General features: G+C 39.4%; 1 protein-coding gene across 5 annotated transcripts in view; it reads right to left on the reverse strand.

The window, feature by feature from the left end:
• The window catches only part of Rbm25 (RNA binding motif protein 25), a 55,309-nt gene extending 33,248 nt beyond the window's left edge, over positions 1-22,061 (reverse strand). Inside the window, exons 1-7 of one of the 5 annotated variants that reach the window (XM_041658070.1) lie at positions 21,884-22,061; positions 13,872-13,937; positions 10,563-10,680; positions 10,334-10,454; positions 7,937-7,986; positions 5,753-5,920; positions 1,148-1,205 (exon numbers count right to left, since the gene is read on the reverse strand). In XM_041658070.1, the coding sequence (XP_041514004.1) occupies positions 1,148-1,205; positions 5,753-5,920; positions 7,937-7,986; positions 10,334-10,454; positions 10,563-10,604 (439 nt within the window). In that variant the 5' untranslated portion in view covers positions 10,605-10,680; positions 13,872-13,937; positions 21,884-22,061. Of the gene's footprint in view, positions 1-1,147; positions 1,206-5,752; positions 5,921-7,936; positions 7,987-10,333; positions 10,455-10,562; positions 10,681-12,608; positions 12,729-13,871; positions 13,938-21,883 lie in introns of all 5 variants that reach the window. The other 4 variants (XM_041658074.1, XM_041658071.1, XM_041658073.1 and 1 more) reach the window with 4 other exon arrangements.
• Positions 22,062-22,572: the final 511 nt, after the last annotated feature.

Here is a 22,572-nt window from a genome sequence, read left to right on the forward strand (position 1 = left end):
AACACATACTACAGGCCGGGAGGTGGTGGCGCACACCTTTAATCCCAGCACTTGGGAGGCAGAGGCAGGCAGATCTCTGTGAGTTGAGACCAGCCTGGTCTACAGAGCTAGTTCCAGGACAGGCTCCAAAGCCACAGAGAAACCCTGTCTCGAAAAACAAAAACAAAACAAAAAACACATACTACAGAAGACAGATTCCCAGAACCCCTGTTAGGAAGCGGAAACCAACTATAACTCCAGCTCTAAGGGATACAATACTCTCTTCCAGCTTTGATGGGCACTGAACTCACATACAAAAACCCACACATAACTTACTGGCAATTAATAAAATCTTTTTTTTTTTTTTGTTTTTTTTGTTTTTCGAGACAGGGTTTCTCTGTGGCTTTGGAGCCTGTCCTGGAACTAGCTCTTGTAGACCGGGCTGGTCTCGAACTCACAGAGATCCGCCTGCCTCTGCCTCCCAAGTGCTGGGATTAAAGGCGTGCGCCACCATCGCCCGGCTAATAAAATCTTTTTAAAAAAAAGAACCACTAGATTTAGTATATTAAAAAGGGGGAAGAAAGAGAAAACTATTTAGTAATTTTAACTTTTTCCTCTTCTACCTCCATTCTATTTCAACTTTTGGATCTACTTATTTTTCTTTAAAGATTTATTTATTTATTATGTGTACAGTATTCTCAGTATTCTGTCTACATGTATGCCTGCAGCCCATAAGAGGTCATCAGATCTCATTACAGATGGCTGTGAGCCACCCATATGATGGCTGGGAATCAAACTCAGGTCCTTAGGAAGACCAGTCAGTGCTCTTAACCGCTGAGCCATCTCTCCAGTCCAACTTTTGAATCTTCTAATCTCAAATCTCAGCGAAAAACCTTCTCAATTGCCTTTTTATTGTTTCTCAAGACAGGGTTTCCCTGTTTAGCTTTGGTGCCTATTCTAGAACTAGCTCTTGTACACTAGGTTGGCAATGAGCTCACAGAATCTGCCTGCCTCTGCCTCCTGCGTGCTGGGATTAAAGGTGTGCACTACCATCATCCAGCTCAATTGTCTTTTAATACATCCTAATAGAAAATTAAAGTAAAGCATGCTAAGTGATTTATGCAAACAGATTACAATAAAGCAAACAAGTAAAGAAAATATGTATTACCTTGAAGTTTTCCTGAAGCACCTTGTACTCTCTTCCAGCTTAGCACCAAACCACATTTCTTAAAAAGAAATTTAAGAATTTACCACTTAACAAAATGAAATAGCTTCAAAACAAGTAAGATCACAATTAATGGTTACAGAGTATGATAGCTAACACCTGTAATCCAAGAGGCTCAGGTTGAAAAAGTAAGAAGGCAGCCTGGGTCCCCATTTGAGACCCAGTTTCAAAATAATGCCACCATCAATAGAGGGGGGAAAACAGAAAACAAACAAAATTATGCCAATGGGCTGGAGAGATGACTCTGCGGTTAAGAGTAAAAGTTGCTCTTCCAAAGGTCTTTGAGGTCATTTCCAGCAACCATCTGTAATGAGATCTGGTGTCTTCTGGCATGCAGCCATACATGCAGACAGAACACTGTATATATAATAAATAAATCTTTAAAAAAAGAAAGATCATGCCAGCAACTAATCTTGTTAAAAAAGATATTAAGTCTCTCAAAAACATGAGACATGTAACAAATTGCTTACACAACAACATAAAGCTTTAGACAGGCAGTGGTTTAGACATTGTAATTCTAGTACTCAAGAGATGAGACAAAAGAAAGCTGTAAGTTTGAGGACAGTCTGGTCCTCAGAATGAGTTCCAAGACAGCCAGGACTAGAGAGAGAAGGCATGTCTCCAAAAACCAAAACAGAAACAGACAAGCTTTAAGGTGAGGAAGGAAAAAAAAAGAAAGAAAACGGAGTCTTATTAACCGCTAGTAGAAAATAACAGGAGGGTGGTATTATCATTTATTCTATGGCTTATTTTATGTGCTGCAAGACTGTATATGGCTGATCACGGTCCTCCTGAACAATGCACTGATTGCTTTCCCTGTATTGAATCTCTGCCCCCCAGTCTTCAGTAAGAAATCTTATATCCGGGGACTGGAGAGATGGCTCAGAAGTTAAGAGCACTTGTTGCTCTTTCAGGGAACCTGAGTTTAATTCCCAGCACCCACATGGTGGTTCACAACCATCTGTAATGAGATCTGGTCTCCTCTTCTGGTGTGTGAATATACAATAAATAAATAAATCTTAAAAAAAAAAAAAAGAAAGAAAAAAAATCTCATATCCTATCCTGAGTGCCCCCCAGAACCAAAAACAGAACTGTGACTATAACTGTGACTCTGCACTACAGAGCCCGAGGCAGGCTAATCTCTGTGATTGAGACCAGACTGGCATGCACACCAAAGTCTAAGACAGTCAGTGCTATAAAAACTACATCTCAAAAAGAAAAAATAAGTTGTTACTCGTCTCTAAGGAGAAAAAAGAAAGGTTGGAGCTTTGTTTTTTGTCCCTATTTTTCGACACAGGCTTTCTCTGCGTAGCCCTGGCTGACCTAAACTCGCTATGTAGAAAAAGATGGCCTCAAACTCACAGAAATCTGCCTGCCTGTTTCCCAAGTGTTGGGATTAATGGCATGTGCTACCACTGCACCCAATAGTTTCCAATTTTAACATTTTATTTTAATGAAAGAAAGTATGAATCATAAAATATTAAAAATTAACAAAGCTGGGTTTTGTGGATTCTGTTTTGTCATTTGATGCCAAGGACCACACAACCAACAAACTGGAAATAGCTACTGAATTACTTATTAAAAAAAGATTAAAAAAAAATCAAATAAATGAGCTGGGTGGTGGTGGCGCACACCTCTAATCCCATACTTGAGAGGTAAAGGCAGGTGGATCTCTGTGAGTTCGAAGACAGCCTGGTCGAAAAGGGCGAGTTACAAGACAGGCTCCATAGCTACAGAGAAACCCTGTCTCAAAAAAACAAAACAAAAAAAAAAAACAAAACAAAAACAGAAAATGAATAGTAGTGATTAGTGACAGCATGAAAATAAGCACCATTATTTTTCATTACAAAGCCATCTAATACCATTCCATGTAACAGCATGTATGTTTCTTTTTAAATTATTGTTATTTTTGTTTCAATATAGGTTTTCTCTGTACAGTTCCAGATGTCCTGGAACTCACTATGTAGACCAGGATGTCTTCAAAGTCAGAAATCCTAAGTGCTGGGATTAAAGGCATGCACCAACACTTGACCACTTGAAAAAAAATTCTCTATATTACATTATTATATTACATAATTGTGTGTTTGTGTATGTGCAACTGGGTGTGTGTATATGTATGTGTAAAATGCGTGCATGACTGAGGGCACATGTGGTATGTAGGTAGAAGTCAAGAAAAAGACTTTGCCAGTTCGCTCCTTCCACCTTTACATAGATTACAAAAATTTGGCTCAAGTTACCAGGTTTTCTTTTTTGCTTTGTTTTTTCGAGAAAGGGTTTCTATGTAGCTTTGGTGCCTGTGCTAGAACTAGCTTTTTAGATCAGGCTGGCCACAGAGATCTACCTACCTCTTCCTCCCAAGTGCTGGGATTAAAGGCGTTCACCACCACTGCCCAGAGAGTACCAGGTTTTCAAAGGAAGCAGCAATACCCATGTACCAAAGATTTTTGCTTAAGGCTGGAGAGATAGTTCAGTGGTCAGAGCAACTGTACTTCAAAAAAAACTTTAGGTTAAGTTCCAGCACCCATATGGTGGTTGACAACCATCTGTAACCGCAGTTCCAAGGGATCCAACAGGCACACAGATGGTGCACATACATGGACACATGCAAAATACAAATATAAAATAATCAGTCAGGTGAGGGTGGCACACACCTTTAATCACTGCATTTTTAAAGCAGAGGCAGGTGGAGCTCTGTGAGTTTGAGGACAGCATGGTCAACTCTGTCTTGAAAAAAACCAAAGACCAAAAAAAAAGAAGGAAAAAAAAGGAGCAATTAGGTTTTTTTGCTCTATAATAAAGATATTTTTTTAAATAAAAAAAATTCAAGGTATCTAAATAACATGCTATTTCTGCTCTGCATAAAAGAATCAATTATCACCAATGTCAAAATCTTCTAATGATCAAAAAACACTGTACAAAAATTTTCTTTGATAGAAATATTTTTAGCCAGACAGTGGTGGTACACTCCTTTAATTCCAGTACTCGGAAGGCAGAGAGAGGCATATCTCTGTGAGTTTAAAGCCAGCCTGTCTCCAGAGGGAGTTCAAGAACAGGTTCCAAAGCTACAGAAAAACAAAAGCAAAAGCAAAATCCATCTATTTACCAAGTACTTACAAAATCACAACATATTAATCCAAAGATTACTAACACACTCTTATTATGGTAAGTTTTGATCACTTTAACTAAGTTAACGCAGCATGACCAAAACTAGGAAAAAGGACAACATAAAACACTTGTGTAAAAAATGTGTACAAAATCTGAGCAAATACTGAGCAATTTCTAACTCTGAGAAATATTTTATGAAAGATCTAGCCTTGTGTCAGGGAAACAAGCAAAATAAATAAAACCAGAGAGTTATCTAAAAGAGCCCTATGATTAAATGAAACACAAATTCATTCATTCATTATATCATAAACTGAAAACAAGTAAGGTTTCAATTCAATTCAATTCGGCAGAGGTGGGTAGATCTCCGAGTTTGAGACCAATCTGGTCTACAGAGAAAATACTCGGACAGCCTGAGAAATTACAGAGAAACTGTTTCAAAAAACAAACAAAAATTAAGTTCACTGATGAATCTGTATCAAAGAACGCAAGGGGCTGGAGAGATAGCTCAGAGGTTAAGAGCACCGACTGTTCTTCCAAAGGTCCTGAGTTCAATTCCCAGCAACCGTATGGTGCCTCACAACCATCTGTAATGGGGTCTGGTGCCCCCTTCTGGTCTGCAGACATACATAGAAGGAATGCTGTATATATAATAAATAAATTAATTAAAAAAAAAAGAGGGGGCTAGAGAGATGGCTCAGCAGTTAAGAGCGTTGCCTGCTCTTCCAAAGGTCCTGAGTTCAATTCCCAGCAACCACATAGTGGCTTACAACCATCTGTAATGAGGTCTGGTGCCCTCTTCTGGCCTGCAGGCATACAGACAACATTGTATACATAATAAATGAATAAATAGATAAATAAATAAATAAAGCTAACGTGCTCACTGCCCTGCTCTTTTTTCTTCTGCAGATCTAAAATTTTTTTATAACAAAATGCGAAGAAAAAAAATGATGGAGAAGTTAGGTATGAGGGCACAGGCCTTAGACCTAACTATCTGACAGGCAGAAGCCGAACGTTCCTGGGTTTGAGGCCAGCCTGCCACAAAAACTGAAGTAGTCCTTTTTTTTTTTTTTTTAAGTTTCATTTTGTAAGTTTAAAAAAGTAGAAAATAGCCAGACGGTGGTGGCACACACCTTCAACATGAGCACTTGAGAGGCGGATCTCAGTCAGTTGGAAGTCAGGATAGTCAAGATTATTACAGAGAAATTGAGAAAGCCTGTCTCAAAAAAAAAAAAGAAAAAAGGGCGTGCCAGGTCGTGGTGGCGCACGCCTTTAATCCCAGCACTCGGGAGGCAGAGGCAGGCGGATCTCTGTGAGTTCGAGACCAGCCTGGTCTACAGAGCTAGTTCCAAGACAGGCTCCAAACCACAGAGAAACCCTGTCTCGAAAAACCAAAAAAAAAAAAAAAAGGGCGGGGGACCGCGTGGGGGACACAGTTTAACTTACAGCTAAGAGTTGTCGTATAAGCATGTCTGAGGCTTTCTCTGAAATATTGCCAACAAAAACTGTAGTAGTAGGACCACAATTTTCATCATTTTCTTTTAATTTTAAGCCTGGATGATCCTTTCTTGCTCCCAAATGCTTCCCAACCATGGACACAGTAGGTACTAGAACCTATAGTAAAAAAAGACAAAAATATTTGATCTGGAAATTATGACATTCTGCTAAAAATTCCAAATTTAAAGTATAAATATATAGCATATTATTAAAAGCCCTGCATAACTGATCAAAAATTCCTAAAGCATGTAATATATTTCATTAATACAAATTTATTCTTCACAAATTTCCATTAATTACCTTTAAAAAGGATAGAAAAAAGTCAAGCATTTTTTGCTTACAATTTTAAAATTTTAAAACATAAGCCATATTATTAAAAACATAAAAATTTCAACGCAATTATAATCAGAACAAAATTGAAGGCAAATTCAACACTGTGCACGCTTTTACTTTTTATAAGGTCCTTGTGTTACTAGCTTATTTTCACTTTAAACTTGCAATTTCCCCACATACAGAACCAGAAATCTATATACTTAACAAGGAATTCAATACAACTCGGTAGGCATGGAAAAAACTGTGAACAGGAATAATTTCTCCAAACCCCAATTCCACCTTTCTCTATTCTACAATACAAAGGGAGTGTCATTTGGAGGCTTCTAAAAACACCAAACTAGGCCAGGTATGGTGGTACACATCTTTAATCTAAACACCAGGGAGACATGTGGCTCTCCTCTGAGTTAAAGGAGAACCTACCAGGTTTACATAGTGAATTCTAGGCCAGTCAGGACTAAAAAGTAAGACACTGTCCCCAACAAACAAAAGCAATTTTAACAAAAAAATTGCCCAACTATTTGCGAGGTTTAGGAAGTGGTGGGCTTTGACAGTTTAATGATTCCCACCATTCTGAGTTTATTCTCTGCTTTCTACTGCTATTTCAGATGCAGGCTCTCAGCCCTTCCTGCCATCATTTCCACCTGTGCCGAGATTTCCTACAATACGGACCCTAATCCTTCTACAACAGTAAGCCCAAGTCAATCCCCCTCCTTCTATTAAGGAGGTGCTGTTCTGTCACAGCAATATAAAAGTAACTAAGAGGGGCTGGAGAGAAGGCTCAGCAGTTAAGAGCACTGACTGCTCTTCCAAATTCCCAGCAACCACATGGCTCACAACTCATCCGTAATGAAATCTAGTGCCCTCTTCTAGCCTGCAGGCACATATGTAGACAGAACACTATAAACTAAATAAATATAAATAAATCCTTTTTAAAAAAAGTAACTAACACACTATTCTTACAGAAGGTTCTCATTCAGTTCAAAACAACTACAGAAGGTGGCTCACAACACCTTCAAGCCTCCAAAAGCACGGCATGCAAATTCTGCCCATAATGACAAGTAGAACACAAACTACATTAAAATATTTTTACTTAGGGGGCTGGAGAAATGGCTCAGAGGTTAAGAGCATTGCCTGCTCTTCTAAAGGTCCTGAGTTCAATTCCCAGCAACCACATGGTGGCTCACAACCATCTGTAATAAGGCCTGGTGCTCTCTTCTGGCCTGCAGTCATACACACAAAATATTGTAGACAAAATAAATAAATAAATATTTTTAAAAAGCATTTTTACTTATTTATTTTATGTGTACTGGTGTTTTTCCTGCATGTATGTCTGTGTAATGGTGTTGGGTCCCCTGGACCTGGAGTCACAGACAGGTGTGAACTGTCATGTGGGTGCTGAGATTCAAACCCAGGTCCTCGAGAAGAGCAGTCAGTGCTCCCAACAACTGAGTCATCTCTCCAGTCCCACATTTAAACATTTTTAAGCTATCTAAGGTTACCAAAATTTTATATTTCAAAAAGTACTAGCTGTATTCTAAATCTTAATTTTTCATTTATGTTTACTGTGTTGAAAGGAGTACTCAACTTGGAGTACTTCCCTAGAAAACATGAGGCGTTAGGTTCAATCCCCAACACATTAACCGGTCATGGTTAATATGCCTGTAATCCCAGCATTTAAGAGGTAGAGGAAAAAATAAACAAATAAATAAATCTAAATTCAAGGTCATCCTCAGCTACAAAGTAAATCCAGGAAGTGACGAGACTCTGTCTCAAAAACAAAAAACAAGAAACTATACTTACAGTTGGAGCAGGAGCCATAATACTCATTGGAACAGGAATCATTGGTGTCCCTAAAAGGAAAAAAGCATAACATATTTTAAGAATACAATTAAGCCGGGCAGTGGTGGCGCACGCTTTTAATCCCAGCACTCGGGAGGCAGAGGCAGGTGATCTCTGTGAGTTTGAGGCCAGCCTGGTCTACAAGAGCTAGTTCCAGGACAGGCTCCAAAGCTACAGAGAAACTCTTTCTCAAAAAACCAAAAGAAAAAAAAAGAAGAATACAATTAAAAATAACTACAGAAAGGGCTAGACATGTCTGACAGAGTAAAGCATAAATGAGGACAGGCATTTAATCTCCAGCACCCACATAAAATAAAAGCATAGGGACCACTGGCAAGCCATCCTTGCCTAAAAAGGAGTCTCAGTCCCACAAAAATATCCTGCATTAATCAGAGAGAGCTAGAGAAATGGTTCTTCAGCAGAAAAAAAAAAAATGTAACCTCAGTTCAGTCCCTGGTAACCTCATGGTGGAAAGAGTGCTAAGTGCTTCTAGCTGTCTTTTGTCCTCCATACCTACCCCATAGCACATCCTTGCATTTCTACCTGAGCACAAGCTCACACACTAAATAGTAATAATGAAGGCCCTGTATATGATATCTAAGGCTACAAAGAAAAGTACATACAAGAAAATATTTAAATAGCCGGGCGATGGTGGAGCACGCCTTTAATCCCAGCACTTGGGAGGCAGAGGCAGGCGGATCTCTGTGAGTTCGAGACCAGCCTGGTCTACAGAGCTAGTTCCAGGACAGGCTCCAAAGTCAAAGAGAAACCCTGTCTCGAAAAAACCAAAAAAAGAAAATATTTAGATCTAAACATGCTGGCGAACATGTATGTATTTCCACACTTAGGAGATATGGCAGGAAGATCTGAAGTATAACAGCCCTTTTACACAGCAAGTTCCAGACCATCTTAGGCTAGCTGAAAGCCTAACCCAACCCCTCCAGTCCCCATCAAAGTGTGTGTGCGTAATACTGAGATGAAATTTGGGGTGTGGTGAAAATTACCTGTAAGACTGAGGAAAGAGGATAACCGTGAGTCAAGACAAGGATGGGCTACACAGTTCCAAACAAACTCAGGAAACAGGGCATTACCTTGTCTCAAAAAAAAAAAAAAAAAAAAACACAAGAAAACAAAAACAGAAATCTGGGAGGTGGTGGTGCATGCCTTAATCCTGGCACTCAGGGAGGCAGAAACAGGCAGGCAGAGCTTTGTGAGTTCGAGATCAGCCTGGTCTACAGAGCGAGTTCCAGGACAGGTTCCAAAACTAGAGAAACCTTATCTTGAAAAACTAAACCAGGGCTGAAGAGATAGTTCAGTGGTTAAGAGCACTGGCTGTTCTTCCAGAAGACCTAAGTTCAATTCTCAGCACCCACATGGCAGCTTACAACTGTCTGTAACTATAGTTTCAGGGGATCTGACACCTTCACATCAATGCACATAAAATAAATTTAAATAAATTATTATTTTTTTTTTAAAAAAAAGAAGAAAAACCAAACCAATCCAAACCAAACAACAATAACAAAACACAAGTGAGGCACTGATTCCAGCACTCGGGAGACAGAGTCAGGCAAATCTTTCTCTGAGTTTGAGACCAGGCTGATCTACAACTCCAGTTCCAGGACATTCAGAGATGTTACATAGAGAAACCTTGTCTCGAAAAACCAAAAGCAAGCAAGCAAGCAAGCAAGCAAACAAACAAACAAACAAAAAAGCCAGGCAGTCTTGATACTACAGCTTTAATCCCAGCACTTACGAGGCAGAGACAGGTGGATCTCTGTGAGTTCAAGCCTGGTCTACAGAATAAGCTCCAGGACAGCCAAGGCTACACACACACACACACACACACACACACACACAAATCTATCTTGAAAAACAAAAACAAAACAAAACTAAAAATGTAAACCTTAGTCTATGTCATCTCAAAAGATAAATCAACTACCATTTGGTTTCCCTTTGACAATAACAGGACAGTAACAACACTGTTAGTTGATATTGCTATAAGAGGAAATATTCACTGCTAACTTTCTGTATTTTCTAAATTTTTGAACCTTATAAATAAGGAATTTCCAAGATGAGTCTGAAACCCAGCAACAAATACAAATCTACTAGTCAAAACAGATGACGTTCAACTGTAACCCCAGCATTCAGGAGCACGAAGGACTTGCTAAGAAGTAAAGGTGCACCTGGAGCAACAGATTCTGTTTCAAACAACTTAAGGTCACATAAAAATCAGATATCCATTTTCACAGTAAGACTACCATATCTTTACTAATAAATCACGAGTATCATGTTCCAATGGTATTATCACAATGACAAAGACTCGGGCTTAAAAAAATTTAAAAATATGATCAAACTTACCTGGAGGTACAGGAGGAGGAAAGCCTGGAAACTGTGGGGGTGGGATCCCTGGAGGGAGTGCTGGGATTCCCATAGGAGGGCGATTCAAATGAGGGGGGAAAGACATTCTGACTGCACCAGTCTAAAGAAAGAAATGACAAATCATTTTATTTGAAACCTTTCTAATTTGACATGCCTATATTGTTGACCTTCATTTTTAGAGTATCTGCAAAATTCTAAAGTTTCTTACCCAAAGGAGTTGGCAAAGACCCTCTTTTCTCTGTCTGTCCATTGAGAATTTTTTAAAACTTAGATCTTTTCTAAAATAAGTTCCCAAAATGTACACGAACTAAGGTCAGGATAGACTCCTACAGTCATGTGGGAATACATATAAAGGAAGAAAAAAATTTTGAGGTTCAGTTAATATCAAAAAATTAAATGCCAAACATCAATGAATCTTTTAAAACAAACTGAGAATCCAGGAGGGTAGATAATTTTCTAAGTGTTCTAATAACATTCATTTTTAAACGAGCAATTCTCTGAAAACGTATTTGACAACTCAGTGTTAATTAGTTCTTAAAGACAAACGTGTCATTAAATTATAAACTTAGGAGGAAGAGGGGATCCCTTTCAGCCCACATAGTAACAGCTCTAACATATAAAAAGAGCCCACAAGTTGTAATAAGGTAACAGGCTTTTTTTTTTTTTTAAAAGACACGGATCTCAAGTAGTCAAAGCTGGCCTTGAACACTATAGTTGATGACAATTATGAACACTTGACCTTTCTGTCTCCATTATTTCAAGTCAGGGGATTACAGGTATATACCACCATACAGTTTACTTTTTTCTTAAAGCAAACCTCTAGCCAGGACTGGTGGCACAAGCCTGTAACCCTAATCCCAGAGGTGGAAGCAGAATCTTGAGTATGCTAGGACTTGTCTCAAAAATCAAAAATCTGGGTCTGGAGAGATGGCTCAGTTGTTAAGAGCATTGCCTGCTATTCCAAAGGTCCTGAATTCAATTCCCAGCAACGACATGGTGGTTCACTACCATCTGTAATGAGGTCTGGTTCCCTCTTCTTCTGGTTTGTAGGCATATATTGTATACATAATAAAATATTAAAAAAAAATCAAAAGTCTGGGCTGAGCAGATTCCACTGGGGAGACAGAGCCAAAACGACATTGTCTACATTGTCAAGTCATCCAGGGCTACCTGGGGAGACCGTCTCAAAAGAAAAAAAAAAGAAGCTAAAATGAACTTGTCATTGATTCCAATAAAATTAGTTTTTTGCTTGTTTTGTTTTATACTAAGCAGCAGCTACTTATGCCAAACAACTAGCAAAATTTCTTCTACCTAAGAAAATAAGCTTACAACTGTTAAACATATTTTCTAAGCAAGGCATGGCGGCACATGACTGTAATCCCTAAAGTTGAGAGGTTGAGGCATGAGGATAAATTTAAGGCCATATTGCTATGTAGCAATGCTGTTTGCTTTGAGACCAACCTGGGCTGCATCTTTGTAGGTGAGTGCATATATTTATTTGGTTTTTCAGTTTAGGACGAGATATGGGACCCCAGGCTGGCCTCAAACCCAACATCCTTAGCCTTTCAACTACCACCATGCCTGGCTTCTTATTAAGTGTGCTATCTTCTACTTTTCTTTTACCCACCAAATCCCAACCATTTGCTATGTTATGTTTTGTACATATCTTTTTATATACAAATATTTAATAATTTGTGCTTTGTTATAATAGATTCATACTACACTGTTACCTGCATATCTCCTTCAGTGTCACTAACATCTCTTCATTATCAATTCTTGTCTTTATATAACAAATTATATATAATACAGAAACACCAGGTGCCTTAGTTCATTAACACTGAAAATTCTTGGACATCTGATTTTATTTTAGTAAATATTTAGAATTTTTTAAATTACATTTATTTATTTGTGTGAGTTTGCATGTGTCTGGGTATGTGTGTGACATGTATGAAGTCAGAGAAGAAGCCACAGAGTCGACTCTCCCATCACCTGGGTCTTGGTGGGATTAACCTTGGGCTGTCAGCATAGGAGCAAGCACACCCTTACTGAGCCATTTTGTGAGCACACAGATAATTCTGTAATACAGATTATCACTGTTTGCATCCAAACTCTAGTACTAAATCATTGCCTCCAATCTAATGTGTATATTTATATTTCTATCAGCACTGTATCTAACGTACGTACAAGAATCTGAAGTTTAAAAACACAACAACCTATTTCAGTTTAGTTCCTCAATCCCTAAAGCTATGTTTACCTGTTACTGTTTCTCTGAAACAGGAAAGCATGCACTTGGCTGGGCGGTGGTGGCGCATGCCTTTAATCCCAGCACTCCTGAGGCAGAGGTGGATCTCCGTGAGTTTCAGGTCAGCCTGGTCTACACAGTCAAGAAAGCCAAGGCTACAATGAGAAACCTTATCTCGAAAAATTAAAAAAAAAAAAAAAACAGAAAGAAAGAGAAAGAAAGGAAAAGAAAAGAAAGAAAGAAAGAACCATGCACTATACGCTCATAACTGTTCCTTTTTACACTGTTCATCTAAGTTTTTAATTGTCTCTAAGGGCTGGTGAGATGGATCAGTAGGTAAAGGTACTTGCCACCAGAACTGACAGTCTAAATTTCATACCTCAGACGCACAAGGTTGTCCTCTGGCTTCCACACATGTGCCACTGAACACATACCCCAAAATAAGTAAATAGCAACTTCAAAAATATTTTTTAAAGGGAACTGGGATTGGTATGTAAAAAAAAAAAAAAAAAATTAAAAAAAAAGAAAAAATACTTTTAAAAATACTTTGCCAGGTACATGCCTTAATCCCAGCAGTCAGGAGGCAATGCCATGCAGATGTTGGAGTTTGAGGCCAACCTGGTCTACAGAGCTAGTTCTATGATAGATAGATATGGCTATTACATAGAGAAATCCTGTCTCAAAAAAAATAATTTTTTTAAATATTGATTGATTAATTATGTATACAATATTCTGTCTGTGTGTATGTCTGCAGGCCAGAAGAGGGCACCAGACACCATTACAGATGGTTGTGAGCCACCACGTGGTTGCTGGGAATCGAACTCAGGACCTTTGGAAGAGCAGGCAATGCTCTTAACCTCTGAGCCATCTCTCCAGCCCCAACAAAATAATTTTTTAAAAAAATTTAAAATTTAAGCTTTGGTTTCAGAAAAGTGTTCTTATTCACAAGTCAGAGTTGTCAGAATGATTCCTATAGTAGCAAAAAGATGCTAGAAAAGCTACTCATCGGCATATTTCAGAAAGGAAACTAAAAGTTTAAAAGACACTGTGCATTCAATTTCTATGTGCTGCTTTTCTTTTGTAATTACTACCTTTAAAATTACCACATTAAGTAATGGGTTTCAATTATATATCTTCATACATTTTATTATATACTATGCTCTCATTTGTTCCCCTTCCCCATTGAGTTTTTTTATAATCTGTATTACAAATGCTTTGCATGGAAAGGAGAGGGAAGGTGTATCTGTTAAAACAGAAGGCTACTGTCCTACTTACAGAAGCTCTTGTATTATAATAATACTCTAGCTCAGCACTTTCTTAGGAAGGCAGTTGGTATAGTACCTGTTGAATAAATAAATTAATTAATGAGGAGTAAACAACGCCTGAGGACCCATTGACAAATTTATTTAACAGCTACTACACATCAGCAACAGTCTAGCGCCCACTTTCACAATGGTATGACCTTGGGCCACAGATTCACTTTTACAGACACTTCTCTCCCACAATTATTAGATATAAACATCATTTTTAAAGTAAAGCTATATTCTTAAGGATTAAGCTATATTTTAGGGTTTTTACTATTAAAAGTTAATTAATCAGATACATTTTAGTTTCAATATAAATATTGCATACATTTCTAATTTTTCTATGAAATACCTCCCTTTTATTTAAAGCTGTTCAAAATTTAACATGGTCTGGACTTCAAGGTGAAAAAATATTAGTCAACATGAACAGTCCCTTTTCCTTTGAGATAATGGATCCCTTGTTGGGAAGTCAAAAATCAGACATTCCTGATGCCTTTGACAATTCAAATTATGAACAGTTTTATACTTGTTATATGAAATGAAACAACCATAACAAAGTGTACCAGATTCCATTTTTAAAGTAAATTCAAACTTGAAAATATACTTCTAAGATTTAGGGACATTGGAAGTTAGAAGGTTTTATAGAAAAATAATTCAAGGAAAAGAGCTAGGGAGAGGTTTACTTTCAGTTCCAGTGATCAGGTCAGGCCTCACTAAGTAAAGATTTGAACAAAGATCTGACATAGGCTGAAGCATGAAGCCCTATTCATATCTGAGGGAAGAGTCTTTCAAGCAAAAAAAACAAAACAAAACAAAAAACCATAAAGCCTTTGAGGAAGACCAGCACAAATCAACTTTATGTCCCCAGGAGAATAAACATGGAGTCAGGTATTAAAAAAAAAAAAAAAAAAAAAAAGACCATTAGCCTGGGAGAGGGAGTGATCAAAGTAGAAAGTAGATAGGGCTTTGTAATAAGTACTACAATGTAAATGTCTGGGCTGCTACTTTAAATGGAATAGAACACATTTTAAAAGGTTTCTGGTTTAACATAATCATTGTCACCCTGTTAAACCAGAAAGGAAATAGGATGTAAGCAAGAAACTACTGCAATAACACAAGAATGTGCCCAGTAGGAGATGGAGTTAACAAGTTGCTAGATTCTGGACACATTTTGAAGACAGCCAAAAAGATTTCCTGAGGATTATACTGAATACAAGATAGTTATCAAGGGCTGGAGAGATGGCTCAGTGGTTAAGAGCACTGCCTGCTCTTCCAAAGGTCCTGAGTTCAATTCCCAGCAACCACATGGTGGCTCACAACCATCTGTAATGAGGTCTGGTGCCCTCTTCTGGCCTGCAGACATACACACAGACAGAATATTGTATACATAATAAATAAATATTTAAAAAAAAAAAAAAAAAAAAGATAGTTATCAAGTCTAAGGCCATACCACTCTGAAGGTGCCCCATCTCGTCTGATCTCAGAAGCTAAGCGGAGTCGAGCCTGGTTAGTACTTGGATGGGAGACAAGATAGTTACCAATATTGAAATTATCTTAATATTAATTATAACAATGTTTGATGTTGTGGGGTTTTTTAATTTAATTTTATTTTTTTGTTTTTATGGTTTGTTTGTCGACACGGGGTTTCTCTGGATAGTCCTGGCTATCCTGAAATTTGCTTTGTAGACCAAACTGGCCTGGAACTTGAGATCTGCCTGCCTCTGCCTGGCTAAAAGTGATTTTTGTTTTTGATTTACAGGGCTTGGGGGGTGAGAGGGTTGTCTTTTGTTTTCAAGATCCAGTTGTAGCACGATTAATAAAAACCCAGAAACAGAATTTGGGGTTCAACATGAAGGTCATAAAAGCAAAACAGTCAGCCACTGGCTCTTACCTCAACCCCAGTCTGAAAAAGCAATCCTGCCTCCAGGAATCTCAGAATGAGACTGTCTCCTCCTGTCTTATAGTCCTCTCTAGGGCTGGGATTAAACGCATGCACCACTGGGATCAAAGGCACCTCCCAGTTTCTATGACAAACTAGTGTGGCTACTGGGATTAAAGGTGTGTGTTACCACGGCCTGGTCTGAAAGGCTGATCAGTGGGGCTGTTTTACTCTCTGATCTTCAGGCAAGCTTTATTTATTAAAATATAAATGAACTATCACCACACCTAGTCACTTCTATGTAGTTCTGGCTGTTATGAAATTAATTCACTATGAAGACCAGATTGGCCTAAACGATCCTGATGCCTCTGCCTCCAAATCCTGGGATTAAAGGTGTGTGCTGCCATGCCTAGCCTAATATGTTTTAACTTTTAAAAGACTAAAAAATATTTTTATTTGTTAACTATGAAGTTTTATGTCCTGAAGTAACAAGTACCTGTGATATAAGCATTCCCACTATCTATCTGTTGTGATAGTGGTCACCCAACTTGTCAAAAACTCACTGGAATTTAAATGTATTGATTTTATTATGTATAATTTATACAGGTGTTTCATCTAAAAAGGAAAAGATAAAATAATTCATAGTGTCCACCATCTGCATTCTACGTCTACTCTCACTTTTCTTTTTCTTGGTCCACTCTTTTTTATCTACACCTGGGAATGTCACAGGTCTACAACATATAACCAATCCTCTACTGCAAACTTATCCAAATGTCACCAGGGAAAGAGTGGCACATTAGCTCTCTTGGGACAATATACTAAATTTCTGAAATGGTTAAGAATGAACCAATAAAAAAAAATAAAAAAAAATAAAAAAAAAAAAAAAAAAAAAAAAAAAAAAAAAAAAAAGAATGAACCAATACATTTCCCCAGCAAACACTCATAGAACTTAGCTCCATGTTGTAAACTCTCCTCTAGGAAGCATTTTTATTTGGTATGAAAGGGTGAGATTTTTACAACTAACTCAATGGCTCCACAATGCATCTGACTATTAATTTAACACTGTTTCCTATACTGCTTACAGTCTACACATTACTAGAGACTGATGACAGAGCTGCTGTGAGCAAAGGGGGAATAATCTGTGCCCAAATAATGAAAAGGTTGAAAAGAAACTTTTATACCACAACTTTTCAGCAGACTGGGAATAACTCTGACACAGAGCTCATCTACTAACACAGCAAAGGCCCTGTTGACAGGGCAATACATAGAAAAACTGGATGGCAAGAGACAGGGAAGGCAATACTAAAGTGTTTTGAATCTCCAAAAAATAAACAATTTTTTTTTCTCAGAAATTTTTACTTTCAATGAGGAAAAGGCAGCACTGCCTATATAGATACATCAGTGATTGCCACAAACTAAGGTAGAATACACAGTGCTTCCCAAATAGGCTAGAGGGATACTTTTGTTCTTTTTTTTTTTTTTCTTTCCAGACAGGGTTTCTCTATGTAGCTTTGGAGCCTGTCCTGATACTAGCTCTTGTAGACCAGGCCGGTCTCGAACTCACAGAGATCCACCTGCCTCTGCCTTCCGAGTGCTGGGATTAAAGGCATGCGCCACTACCACCTGGCCAGAGAGATACTTTTGGGTAATGGTTATACAACTCTGTATATTATCTTAAAAAAAAAAAAAAAAAAAAAAAATCACTGAGTTTTCTAAAGTTACTATTTTTAAAAGAACAGGTTTTTGGTTTTGTTTTTTGTTTTTTTTTTTGGTTTTTTGAGACAGGGTTTCTCTGTAGCTTTGGAGCCTGTCCTGGAACTAGCTCTTGTAGACCAGGCTGGCCTCAAACTCAAGAGATCACCTGCCTCTGCCTCCCGAGTGCTGGGATTAAAGGCGTGCGCCACCACTGCCCGGCAAGAACAGTTATCAATTAAGGACAACTACCAAAATTAAACAATACTGAAGATTAAAAAATATTGTACCAATATTAAATTCCTGATTGTTATCACTGTACTATTTTTAAATAATAAAAAAAATCCTAAAGCTTCCAGGAATTAATCTACAGTATTTGAGTTTAGAAGCATCATGTCAGCCACTTACTAACAAATATGTCAGAAGAAAATTAGGAAGAACAAAATCAAATTGGCAAAAATGTTCAAATCTAGCTGTCAGTGGTGGCACATGCCTGTAATACCTGCACAAGCGAGGTAGAAGCTAAGGAAACTCAAGAGTTAGAATGGCTGAGAATTCATGTACTACTTTGTTAACTTTGGGTAAATTTTAAATTATGTCAAAGTAAAAAGGCAAAAGTGGAGAACTGCCATGAATTCTAGGTCAGCCTGTAGTACAATACATGTTGAAACCAGTCTGGGCTAGAGTATGAGACGCCATCTCAAAATTTTAAGAAAAAATGAGGGTAATACCGCAATACTAATAATTCTTAGTAGTATTTTCTCCACATAATTTAAAAAAAAAAGTTATTTTAAGTACAAAAAGAAGCAAGCCTGGTGAATCTCTGTGAGTTGGAGGCCAGCTTGGTCTTCATAGTGAGTTCCAGGAGAGCCAAAGAGATCCTGTCTCAAAGAAGCCAGCATTGGGGATGCCAGGGCGAAAGTTTAAGTTTGAGTACTGAAATCCTGTATCAAAGATTAAAAGTACAAAGGTACTGAAGGTTTTAGGAATCAGAATCCCCTTTAAGAAGGTGAATGGTAGTTCTAAGATTTTAAAAAAGACGGAAGCACTAACTCCAAGGTACAGAACTTGCCTGATAAGTCCAAGGCCGTAGATTTGCTCCCCAGCATCATACAGTAAATAAATAACTATATTAGCCCTAAGAACATTTTTTAAGACCAGGTACAGTAGCGCACACCTTTAATCCTGGCACTTATAAAGCAGAGATAGGTGGATCTCTATGAGTCAGAGGCCAGCTTGGTACACATAGTTGAGTTCCAGGACAGCCAAAGAGATCCTGTCTCAAAAATATTTTCTAAAAGATTAAAAAAATATAAAGAATGTTTTCTTTCAAGATAGTGATTACTAGTCAGGCAACGGTGGCATATGCCTTTAATTCCAGCACTTGGGAGGCAGAGGCAGGCGGATCTCTGTGAGTTCAAGACCAGCCTGGTCTACAAGAGCTAGTTCCAGGACAGGCTCTAAAACCACAGAGAAACCCTGTCTCGAAAAAATAAAAAAAAATAAAAAAAAAAACAACAAAAAAAAGAGACTCAATACTGCAAAAAAAGATAATCACAATAAAAATATTTAACCAAAACTATAACGGCTAAACAAAACACAATAAAACATTTTCTCCGGGCTGGAGAGATGGCTCAGTGGTTAAGAGCATTGCCTGCTCTTCCAAAGGTCCTGAGTTCAATTCCCAGCAACCACATGGTGGCTCACAACCATCTGTAAAGAGGTCTGGTGCACTCTTCTGGCCTGCAGGCATACACACAGAATATTGTATACATAATAAATAAATAAAATAAATATTAAAAAAAAAACATTTTCTCCTAGTCGTCTTTGGTATCCTATCAAAAAAAGATAGCTCAGTAGTTAAGAGCATTTGTATAGCTCTTCCATAGGACCTGCGTGGGTTTGATGCCCAGTACTCTTATAGTGTTTCACAGCAACTTTAAATTCCAGCTATAGGGGATCCTTTTCTAGCCTCTGGCCACACCAGGCTCAAATGTGGCACACAAACATACATGGAGGCAAAAATAGCCATACACATAAATAAATTTAAAAAAGAAAAAAGAAATGATAACCCCCCAAAACGATGTGATGTCAACATTTTTATTTTCAGAAGTCCTTTTTTTGGGGGGGGGGGATATTTCCCTGTGTAAATTCTGGCTGTCCTGGGCAAAGAAAGCTGGCTTTGAACTCATAAGATATCCACCTGCCTCTGCCTCCCAAGTGCTGGGACTGAAGGCCTGCCCCAGAATCACCCTTTTTAATCTCCTAAATTACTTGCTGTACAACTGTTACTGTCTTTATGGATTGAGAAGCTAATTTAAACTGAGCAGTGGTGGTGCACGCCTTTAATCCCAGCACTTGGGAGGCAGAGGCAGGAGGATCTCTGTGAGTTTGAGGGCAGCCTGGTCTACAAAAGCTAGTTCCAGCAGGCTCCAAAGCTACAGAGAAACCCTGTCTCAAAAACAAAACAAAAAAGCAGCAGCTAATATGTTTAGGGGTACATAGTAAGTAGGTGGAGACACCAAGGTTCCCCACTCTCCAGAAATTACCAATTCAAAGGCTGCTTTCACTATACTACAAGGTCTCAATAAGAAAGGAATTTAAGAATCAATAGCCTGGCCAGGCAGTGGTGATGCAAGCCTTTAATCTCAGCACTGGGGGGGGGAGGGCATATCTCTGTGAGTTCGAGAAACCTGGTCTCGAAAAACAAAACAAACAAACAAAAAATAATCAATAGCTGGGCAGTGGTGGCATACGTACACTTTTAAGCCCAGCACTTGGGAGACAGAGTCAGGCAGATCTCAGTGAGTTTGAGGCCAGCCTGGTCAACAAGAGCTAGTTCCAGAACAGGCTCCAAAGCTACCGAGAAACCCTATCTTGAAAAACAAAAAAATTAATAGAACTATTAAAGTCTACTCCGAGTACACAGGCAGAAATGTAAAGTCTCTGAAACATCTCACGCTAGTTCTTAAGTAACATTTATCAATATAAACCAACATTATGTTACTAGAATATATATCTTATTGAGAATTTTACATACACTTTTTCAGTCCTCAAATCCAATCCGTAAAGTGGATCGTAATACAAACTCATTTTATCGAAAATGAAAACCAAGACTTAAAAAAAGTTTAATAAGAACACACTGTATGCTTGAATTACAAGAACTGGACAACCGAATGCCTTGAGACCTCACAAGGTTTTTGGAATACCCTTTAAAAAAAAACAACTACACTTTTCATAAAATTACGTTTGTGGTGTGAAGATTTCCCCATTAAGCCGTCGAAAGTTCCTAGTTCTATGTACAGTCTTGCAAGCACCAATGGTATAGAGACCCTCTTACTTTCTTACATTCTTTAAGTCTAAAATATACTCAAAAATCAAGAGATTTTGAAAATGAAGGAAGTTGAAGGAGATGTTCACAGACAATACAAAAAAAAAAAAACAAGACTGTGTGTTCGATACGGCCAGCTACCTACTACTACACTTTCTTTCAGTTCCAAAGCACTGTGATGCAAGAGAAACCCAATCCTTTCCCCTCTTTGTGGTGTGCTTTACTCTGCCCTGTATAAAAACGGCATTTTCAGGCCAATATTAATCTACTATTACATAACGTCAAGATAACCTTCATACCCTATTTCTAAAAGCGTATTTAAAAATCAATACTGAAAACAAAAGGATGGTAATACATTTTAATATGAAGATCGGCGCTACCTAGAATGAATGGAGATCAAGCATCCTTCCGAGAGGACAGGGGACTAGAATGGGAAACTATCACCGTCTTCGGCGAGCCAGGAAAGGTGCTTTCGAAAACAAAAAAGTGGACACTCGCTAAATTCAAGGAGGGGTGGGGCTCTTCTTTGGCCGCGCCAACCAGACCACAAGAGAGAAAGAAATGCGTTGGCGGCCCGCACCCCGCTAGAAGAGTGGGCGCAGGCTAGTTTGAAGGCACAGGCAGCCTTGAGGGCCCGGGAGTCCTTGGCCCCGGAAATCTAGCGAGGGGCGGATCTGGAGGCCCGGGGAGAAAGGGGCCGCAGGGCCCCGGCCTACAAGGTCCGATCCTAGCCATGGCTAACACAGGAGTCCCGTCAGAGCCGAGGCGATCCACTCCCAGACGGAACGGGAAGCCACAGAGTGGGCGACAGAAATCCACGGAGGCACGCTCAGGACATGGGCCTGGCCTCCGAGGACGCCCGGTTCCATAGGCTTTTCTTCCCCCCCCCCCCCCCCGAGGCCTCGGAGGAGCGGAGAAGCCCCAAGCCTCGTGCCCGTCCCCTCCCCCACCCACCCCCTCACCCCCACGCCACCCGGCCCTCCGCAGCCACCCTGGCTTTTCCATCTCCTCCGCCTCCTCCTCCGGCAGCTGAGGTCCCCGGTCTACCGGTTTCCTCAAGCGTTCGGAAGCGTCAACTCACCCGCCGCTGAGAAAACGAGACGGTCTTCGCGGCCTCTTGGGCGTCAGGTTAGGAGTGGGCTCCGCCGGTTCGAGGGTTCCCAGCGCCGCCGGGCTAAAAGCCTGGGTCCGAAGCGCCTACACGCATAGGCCGCAAACCCAGCCGCGCAGCGCGGGGAGCTTCTGGAGGTCTTCCTCTTGCCCGGCGTGCACTGCGCCAGGAGGCGTGGAGAGGGGAAACCATAGAGAAGATTGCTCCTAGATAGTCGCCGCTGTTGCCTCTGAGTCACTGCGCACAGAAGGATAACCATAGAGAAGCAGCGCCTGGTGGTACCTAGAGAGGCTCGAGCCGTACGTGACGACGCGCCCTGCCATTTTTGATTGGAGCCGATTGAATCTTATGACTACGCGACGCCATCTTGAGGTCAAGGTTCCGGCTGGTTACCCACGCGGGGTTTGTTAGAGGATTTATCACTTTTTGGTGGTTCGTTTTCCGGGAATTAGAACCTTGATCTCCTGGTTCTTTGAGGTTCGATGAACTGATAGACTGTGTGTGATCGGGATCCTCATTAGAAAACCCAGGTGTCATTTGTCCTTCGAAAACAACTGGTTACGTTTGGTTTTTTGTTTTTGTTTGTTTTTTTTTTTTTGAACTTTTTGTGCGGACACGCACTTCAACTTAGGCTAGGTAATAGGATCCGTAAGGTAACT

Source organism: Microtus oregoni, unplaced genomic scaffold (assembly GCF_018167655.1).
Source record: "Microtus oregoni isolate MIOR12 unplaced genomic scaffold, Mior012 000009F_ref0000495, whole genome shotgun sequence".
NCBI lineage: Eukaryota > Metazoa > Chordata > Mammalia > Rodentia > Cricetidae > Microtus > Microtus oregoni.